Genomic DNA, 10,000 nt, shown 5'->3' with positions numbered 1-10,000 from the left:
GAGTATATTTGTTTACTTTGATGTTCATAAACAACATTCTCTAAAGCAGTCTTTAAAAAAATACTAAAGAAAAATAGAATTCTGATCTTTTGACAAAAAGATATCACTATACATCATCAACTACCTCACCTAGCCTATGGGTCAACTAGCCATTGTTCTCTACTCATCATTTCATCCACCGATGGCGTCGATTGCAGAGCTACCCTCTTGCCGCCAGGCAGAGTTGTTGTAACAATAGGGTTGTGGGTTCGAGCCCCCATCACTGCAACAGTTTTATTCTCTATTGTCTTCTGGCACTTTCTACTCACTTCACTTCTTGTTTTTATCAACATAAGTGCCTCATCCAATCACTTTTGTTTTCATAACTTTTTTGTTTTCATGAAAAAAAGAATGTTTTGCCTCTTTCTTAGCCGAAATTTCATACTGGGTCATCTCTTGGTTATTTTGCAACCGACACTCCTATATAGTTTAGAGTTGTAAACATTAGATAAGCTAATGACCAAATCGTAGGAAGGTCTGTCTTTAAAAAAAAAAAAAAACCTGGAAAAAAACTTAAGCTTTTATATAGTGCATTATCCACTAAACGTTGTCAAAACACTTTACAAGAGGGTCCCCAGCTAATACTAAAATTTAACTTGGGACTCAGCACCAGAGTTGACCATCACTAACATCCACATCTCACTGCCCCACCTACAACCCTTAGTGAGTATTAATTGTGAGCCTTATAGATGTTGATAATACTCATACTAAAAACTACTGCTGTTACTTCTGCCACAACTGCGGCTGCTTCTTTATACTACAATAACAACAACTACTACTACTACTTCTACTACTACTACCACCACAGCAGCAGCTATCACTAGTATTGCTGCTGCTACTGCTACAACAACCATAACAATAACAACAACCACCACAACTACTACTACTGCCACCACCACCACCTCTACTACTATTACATGCCACTTCTACTACTACTACTACTACTACTACTACTACTACAATACTACTACTACAACTACTACTACTACTACTACTACTACCACTACAATACTACTACAACTACTACTACTACTACTACTACTACTACTACTACTACTACTACTACTACTACTACTACTATTACTACTACTACTACTACTACTACTACTACTACTACTAGTACTACTACCACTATTACTAAGACTACTACAACAACAACTCTATCTATCTATCCCTCTAACTACTGTTATCTACTTATTCATTTATCTTTCTTCTAGCCATCTATCAATTTTATCTGTTATTGTAACCATTCATCTACTTATCTACCTATTTATACATAGACCTAGCTATTAACCTGCTGTTTTCTCTCTCTCTCTCTCTCTCTCTCTCTCTCTCTCTCTCTCTCTCTCTCTCTCTCTCTCTCTCTCCCCCTCTCTCTCTCTCTCTCTCTTTTTTTTTTTTTCTCTATCTATTAGTCTATTTATCTAATATTCTACCACAAAACTCAACTTTCCACTCACATGGATACCTGACCAATTTTTTCTCTTCTCACGATGGCCGCAGAAAGACCGCTCGCTCACGTTGCCCATTCCAACCACTCCCCAGGAATCCCCCCCCCCCCCCCCCACCCATCTGTGTCATAACAACTTTCTACTGATACTGCTCCCACTGCTACTACTACTACTATTACTTTTACTTCTACTACTACTACTACTAATATTACTACTAGTACTGCTACCACTTATACTATTTCTTCCATTACTACCATTTCTAATATTACTACTTATAATATTGCATTTCTATTATGTCTTTTTCCTTCCATTATTTTTCTAGAAAGTTTCTGTCTCTGATACGCTGACCTGCCCTTATCATTCCTATAACACCCTAGGGACTCTCTACTTACCAACCCATGCCACACTAACATTCATTCACACTCCAACCACCAAAGAGTACAGAGGCTACAATTTATACTCCATTTTATCCTATTTGTTTTCCACATTCTTTGGTTTTCCACGTTCTTTGTTGTACCCAAAATGTCCATTGTCTGTACCGTCCCATCTGAAGCCTTTCAATTTTCACATTTTTGTTGGTAACATCATATATAGGACGAGACCTAACGCCTGTAAGGTGCTATCAAATTTATTTTTTCAATAGAGACAATGCTGTTACCCAATAGATACTCATTTTACATCTGAGTGTGGTGAGCAAAGAGCCTTTTCCAAGGACTCAACTTTGCACCACCCAGAGCAGGACTTGAACCGTGGACTTACCGGTCCAAAGGCAAGTGTCATACCACAAGATCATATAACAGCACAAATACAATTAGCTTTTGTAACCAAATCAGATGGACAAATGACATTGGTAGCTCAGCAGCTTATTTAAAGGCTCATCTCAGAATAAAGTTAAGCACGTGTTGAGTATTGTCAATGACAATGACTAGGCGGGGACAATGATAATGAAATACAACTCTGGCTTCTGTTTTACATCCCTTCATTAGACATGTCACAGGTATCTGGCTAAAGGCAGTGATGGACATTGTAGGAATGCTAGTATAAAAAAACAGGACATCTTACATGTGACTTGCATTGCATTAAAAGAAAATTTCCTCACATGTGGGCTGCTCGTTAAATAAAGCATCGTAAAGAGCATTGAGCATGGTAAATTTTTATGTAAATGTGCTTTATAAATATATTCAATTGTTTAAAAAAAAAGAACAACAATACTGGTGTCCACGATGAAATAAAAGTATGAAAAAGGAAAGTCTTTGAACAAAACACAAGCCCACATAAAAGTTTTTAAGATAAAGTAACAATAAAAAATGAAGGTAAATCCCTCCTGACTGATACGTGTCAATTTGAGCAATATGTAATTAATACAGTAAAAATAACCTTTTCCCACTTTCTCCACCCTTCCCACTATTCTTCCATCAGCATCACTGTCTCTCTTCCCCACCCCATTCCCCCAATGCTGGCATGGTAATAGAAGAAGGATCATCACGTGATTACAACTCACTGTATGTGGCAATAATTTCAGCATCATGTATTCTGTTAAGTTCTTTCATCTTGTCATGTAGCATTTGAAGAGTGTAAGCTTGACAGCCAAGTTTCCACAGGAGACTACGGGTAGGACTGCCATTTATTTTTCTTTCTTCTTGTCTCAGCTCACATATTTCCTCAAAATTGAATCCTGTTGATGCAGCTAGAAAAAAATGAAAATAAGTCTGTACATGATCTCATAATAATATCTTAAGAGTCCAGTAGGCTCTGAATTAACATGTTATGCAATGAATATACATGCTAACCTACAAATACAAAGTTTTAAAATTGATTGTTATGTTCATATTTGTAATTCTATTACTGTCCATTGACCATTAAACAAAGAGATAAGTTACGGTTGTGGCCAAGAATCCACAACTAAATGGACGACTTAATCTTGACCACTATTTTACAGTTGTCACCTTCTAATAAGCTGTCCCTTGGAAAACACAAAAAAAATTTTGAGGAGTAGGAAAAAGTTAAGTTTTGCCCAGTATTTTCTAAATGAATTATCTGGGCAACAAATGAATGAACACATTTTTGTTTGAGGGGCAAACCAGTTGGTTCAAGCCAATTCTTTGTAATAATTATGTAATGTACCACTTGTCTGGGCTAACAAAGATTTATTTTGTGATACACTGAGCAAAATCGATCACAAAGGACTTTTGAATTTTAAACTAAAAACTTAAAATGTATGAAATTTCAGGACATGTGCTAAATTTTATAAATTCATCTTTCAATAAGACCATAAAAGGTAAATGGAGCAGAGTCAAATGAAATACTTGGTAAAATCAGGGGTAATTCTCGGAACAGGTTTTGGACCATTAATTTTTCTAATTTACATTTACATGGATAAAAATTTGATTCCAAGGATATATATTTGCAACAGTGGAAAAGAAATGGAAAATGGAATTTCACAAGACAAATGTCAGGTTTTGAAAATTACAACAAAAAAAAACAAAAAAAAAACTAAACCTATAAAATCTAATTACTTTCTTCGTGACAAAAGGCTGTTAAATACTAAGCTCGCAAAATATGAGGGAGTTATCATCAATTCCATCCTTGGATTTCTAGGACATTAAACATCAAGTTTTTCAAAATCAATTTTTTTTAAAATGCTATAAAGTCCAAGTAAGTAAAACCAATACTGGATTATGGTTGTTCAGTTTGGGATCCATATTATTATTATTTAATATAGCACTACTTTCCACAAATAGTGCTCAGAGGTACTTTACAATAGTTTTTTGATATCACACAAATTCATTCATTCCACTACAACAGTCACACACATATCTCGTTTAAATCTCACATAGAATCACGATGAGCAGAATGAAAAAAAATGGTTTGGTGTTTAGATGCCGTTTGAAGACTGGCAGACTTTCACATTGTCGGGTTTTTGGTGGTAAAGAATTCCATACAATTGGAGCCAAAAATGCAAAACCATGCTTAGCAAACTTTGTTCTTGGGATGTTTTTTTTAGCAAAGAGCAGAGATTGAGTTGGTTTATATTCCCCCAAAAGGCATTCCAAGTATGCAGGTGATCTATGGTGAAGGTAACTGTGAGCAAACATGTATTATTGTATATCATTCTTTTCTCCATTGGAAGCCAGTGTAGTTAATGGCCAAATAGCAGTTCCAAGCCTGTAACTTGGTGCATACCATTTTTGTTGTGATATGAGCAATGACCAAAGACTTAGCAATATAACTAAACAAACAAAACCCAAAATGTTTTAATCCACTTATATGCATGATCCGTCTATATATAAGCATGCTCTGCTCGGTTCCCGAGGACAGTGTTCATAAATTGAGACCACGGTATTAAATGTCTTCGAAATTGTACATATGCACTACTGCTAATTCTATGTAATGTCATATTTTCCTTCAGCAATGCAGCTGCGACTGTTATGGATTGTGTTGGATTAGCTTGGAATCAAATATGTGATTTCCTAAAACAAATGTAAGTTTATAACATGATAAGGATAGATAATTTCAATTAGTTTGAATTTTTTAACCTCATCAATATTTGCCATACAACTTCCTTCGACACAAAATGTTTTTGATTTCAATCAACGATCATTCACGATGATGATTCGAATGAGTCACAATTAAATTAGAATGAAAAGAAAGAGGTGGTTGATCATCATCATTTAATTTCAATCTCATTTTTTTTTTATGTCGATGGTTAAGACCGCTATTTAAAAAACAGAGAGCAGAACCACCAATAAAGATAGAAGAAGAGGATGTGCCAGAGACAAACCAATTCAAATACTTAGGAACAACTGTGACTGTACAATGAGATGGAGGTGAAGAAGAGTATACAGGCAGGCTGGATTAATTGGAGGAAGGTAACTGGAGTTATGTGTGACAAACGAATTTCCGCAAAGCTGAAGGGGAAAATATATATTTACAACAGTTGTAAGACCAGCAATGTTATAAAGACTAGAGACAGCAACTACAAAAAGAAACAAGATAAAGAAGTTGAGGTGGCAGAAATGAGGATGTTGAGATGGTCACTTGGCTGGACAAGAAAAGATAAAATGAGAAATGAACGAATTCGAAGGTTGACTGAAGTGAAGAATGTATCAATATCAATGATAAAGATGAGAGAAGATAGATTGCATTTCAATTAAGACTAATGTCTACTGCTACTTGTTCAGATAATGACTAGGACAATATGGGAAGGGTTTAAAACACGAAGGCATAAAATCTAGTACAATGACTAGGGATAGAGACATTTGTCGAAGGATGTCACAAACGAAGGAAGTGCTGCAACAAAACTTGTCCATCTTTTAAAATAAAGGAAAGTGGTAGAGCTAGATAGTAGTGGCTCCATGATAGTGATGATATATTATATGATGCATTTGACACATTATAAATAATTAGAATTATAATGATTATTATGAGAAATTAATGATTTCATGGAAGTGACCATTGTAGTAACCATACAAAAACTGAGGTGGAAAAAAAACTGGAGGGTGTTGGAAAGGAGGGGGTTAAGGGTGAGCAGATCGAAGACAGAGTATCTGTGCATTGGACAACAGAGAGCAGAACCACCAATAAAGATAGAAGAAGAGGATATGCCAGAGACAAACCAATTCAAATACTTAGGAACAACTGTGACTGTACAATGAGATGGGGGCAATGAGATGGAGGTGAAGAAGAGGATAAAGGCAGGCTGGATTAATTGGAGGAAGGTAACTGGAGTTATGTGTGACAAACGAATTTCCGCAAAGCTGAAGGGGAAAATATATATTTACAACAGTTTTGTAAGACCAGCAATGTTATATAGACTAGAGACAGCAACTACAAAAAGAAACAAGATAAAGAAGTTGAGGTGGCAGAAATGAGGATGTTGAGATGGTCACTTGGCTGGACAAGAAAAGATAAAGTGAGAAATGAACGAATTCGAAGGTTGACTGAAGTGAAGAATGTGTCAATATCAATGATAAAGATGAGAGAAGATAGATTGAAGTGGTTCGGACATGTAATGAGATGAGAGAGGAAGTACGAGGGAAGGAAAGTATTGGACTTACAATTAGCGGAAAAGAGGAAAAAAGGACTCCCAAAGACTGGATGGTGGGATAAGGTAAAGGATGGTATGAAAGAACTGGGCCTGGAGTGGAGGAAGATGATGATGCGCTGTGAACCGAGATGCATGGAGATGTGGCATTCATTAAATTATGACATCCCTGCGAACTGCGGGATAAGCTGAAAGAAGAAGAAGATGGAAGTGACCATTGCATCCCATTCTGAGGGCGGGCGGGGGTTGGGTGGTGGGACACTTGGCCAAGGTTTTTAGTTTGAGAGTGCATAACATCTCATCAATGTCAACAGTCAACACCCACCTGCTGACTGTTGACATCCGATACCGATGACATCCGTGTCTCTTTTCTCATAACTTACCTAGAATCTCCCACCCCATATCTGTGTCCAAAGATTTAATAAGCTTCAGGGTTATGGTGTGCGGTATGTCGTAAAGACATTTTTGCATTCTTTCATCCGCATTTTCCATCTTCGATTTGGTCGCAGATGAGGATGAAGGTGACAGAAACAGTTGTTCACTACATGAAGGGAAAAGAGTAACAGGAAGTAAATAAATAAACGGGAATTTCCAAACAGATTATCGTGGCTTGCTGATTGGTCACAATTCGGCCAAGCAAATTTCACACGAAAAAGGGAAACCCCTTGAGATTCCACTCTCTCTCTCTCTCTCTCTCTCTCTCTCTCTCTCTCTCTCTCTCTATATATATATATATATATATATATATATATATATATATATATATATATCTGTCTGTATCTCTGTCTGTCTTTATATCACTCTCCCTCTATTATTATTATTATTATTATTATTATCATTATTATTATTATTATTATTATTATTAGGTCTATTATTAATATTATTATTATCATCATCATCATCATCATCATCATAATTTTTATTATTATTATTATTATTATTATTATTATTATTATTATTATTATTATTATTATTTTGACCTGGTAGCTACAGTGATGAGCGGGGCATATCTTTCGCATGGACGCAGACCGCCTCCTGCGTCGACATTTTATAACCGACTTGAATAGCTCGACAACTAGACCAGCAGGCACTCTACAACATGGGCTGGATTCTATACCCATTGACGAAATTGTGACTTTAGCCAGGAACAGACGTGCTTGGTCCCGTAGTAGTACATACATACATACATAATTCAGAAAAGTGAGTGGAGCAGGCACTTATGTTGGTAACAACAAGATATGAAGTGAATAGAAAAGTGCCAGAAGACAATAGAGAATAAAAATTTTTTTTTTTTTTCGCGGCGGTGGTGGGTTTGAACCTGCGACCTTATTGGTACGACAACTCCGCCTGGCAGGTGAGAGCGTGGCTCTACCGTGTGAGCTATCCACGAACACAAAAATATTCGTTTCAAACTCAAAGTCATTACTAGATCCCTCTCTCACCCACTTCTTGAGACCGCCGATTCGTTCGTACACCACCATCGCGAATAATTTTGACCAGCAGTTAAGCTTAATAGCCAATATTCTCAACACAAACATATAACATAGAAACGATTGAGACATTGAGTATGCTCCGGTGTATGGGGTGAATTTTTAATTCAGAAAAGTGAGTGGAGCAGGCACTTATGTTGGTAACAACAAGATATGAAGTGAATAGAAAAGTGCCAGAAGACAATAGAGAATAAAAAATTTTATTTATTTTTAAAAAAAAAAAATTTTTTATTCTCTATTGTCTTCTGGCACTTTTCTATTCACTTCATATCTTGTTGTTACCAACATAAGTGCCTGCTCCACTCACTTTTCTGAATTATGTATGTATGTATGTACTACTACGGGACCAAGCACGTCATTTATTTTTAAAAAAAAAAAATTTTTTATTCTCTATTGTCTTCTGGCACTTTTCTATTCACTTCATATCTTGTTGTTACCAACATAAGTGCCTGCTCCACTCACTTTTCTGAATTAAAAATTCACCCCATACACCGGAGCATACTCAATGTCTCAATCGTTTCTATGTTATATGTTTGTGTTGAGAATATTGGCTATTAAGCTTAACTGCTGGTCAAAATTATTCGCGATGGTGGTGTACGAACGAATCGGCGGTCTCAAGAAGTGGGTGAGAGAGGGATCTAGTAATGACTTTGAGTTTGAAACGAATATTTTTGTGTTCGTGGATAGCTCACACGGTAGAGCCACGCTCTCACCTGCCAGGCGGAGTTGTCGTACCAATAAGGTCGCAGGTTCAAACCCCACCACCGCCGCGAAAAAAAAAAAAAAAATTTTATTCTCTATTGTCTTCTGGCACTTTTCTATTCACTTCATATCTTGTTGTTACCAACATAAGTGCCTGCTCCACTCACTTTTCTGAATTAAAAATTCACCCCATACACCGGAGCATACTCAATGTCTCAATCGTTTCTATGTTATATGTTTGTGTTGAGAATATTGGCTATTAAGCTTAACTGCTGGTCAAAATTATTCGCGATGGTGGTGTACGAACGAATCGGCGGTCTCAAGAAGTGGGTGAGAGAGGGATCTAGTAATGACTTTGAGTTTGAAACGAATATTTTTGTGTTCGTGGATAGCTCACACGGTAGAGCCACGCTCTCACCTGCCAGGCGGAGTTGTCGTACCAATAAGGTCGCAGGTTCAAACCCCACCACCGCCGCGAAAAAAAAAAAAAAATTTTTATTCTCTATTGTCTTCTGGCACTTTTCTATTCACTTCATATCTTGTTGTTACATACATACATACATACATACATACATACATGCATGCATGCATGCATACATACATACATACATACATAATAATAATAATAATAATAATAATAATAATAATAACAAAATTATAATATAATAATAATAATAATAATAATAATAATAATAATAATAATAATAATAATAATAATAATAATACTTTATTGCATCCCAAAAAGGAAATTTTGTACAGACGTGTTATAATTTACACAATAAGATAAAAATACAATGGAAATAGGATGTATATATATAAAAAAGGAGCAGCTCTATAACCAGAGCTGCGCTTTATAATATGAATAATTTCAACACTGTAAAATAGTTAAAACCGTCACTATAAATTTAAAATTGAAAAGATTGCAAAACAAATAAATTAATAAATTAATATTTATATTTTTAAAAAGTAAAAATGAGAAATAATTATATAAAATGATTATTGCTTGTTGTTATAAAGCCTAATACTAGACGGCAGAAAAGATTTTCTGTGTCTCTCTGTTTTCGTTGAAATAGAGAAAGGGCGGCCACTTCTTTCTGACATAATAATTGATGGTCTTAGTGGATGATACTGGTCATTTAATATTTTAGTTATTTTATTTATACAAAATTTCTCGTATAAAAGATCTACATCGTCAACATCATTTATATAGCGTTTAATGGATTTTTTAATATTTGAATTTATTTTGTTCCTTTCCACTGCTAAGCAATTGCCTC

General features: G+C 35.6%; 1 protein-coding gene across 1 annotated transcript in view; it reads right to left on the bottom strand.

Annotated features, from left to right (window-relative positions):
- Nucleotides 1-10,000, bottom strand: part of LOC144974914 (uncharacterized) — a 41,570-nt gene that overhangs the window by 21,527 nt on the left and 10,043 nt on the right. Inside the window, exons 3-4 of the mRNA XM_078918424.1 lie at nt 6,918-7,075; nt 2,992-3,177 (exon numbers count right to left, since the gene is read on the bottom strand). Of these exons, the coding sequence (XP_078774550.1) occupies nt 2,992-3,177; nt 6,918-7,075 (344 nt within the window). The remainder of the gene's footprint in view (nt 1-2,991; nt 3,178-6,917; nt 7,076-10,000) is intronic.

This window comes from Berghia stephanieae, chromosome 6 (assembly GCF_034508935.2).
Source record: "Berghia stephanieae isolate SIO BIC M18660-M18661 chromosome 6, UCSD_Bste_1.3, whole genome shotgun sequence".
Lineage (NCBI taxonomy): Eukaryota > Metazoa > Mollusca > Gastropoda > Nudibranchia > Aeolidiidae > Berghia > Berghia stephanieae.
Note: the sequence above shows the minus strand (reverse complement) of the source record. Positions and strands in the feature narration are given on the sequence as shown.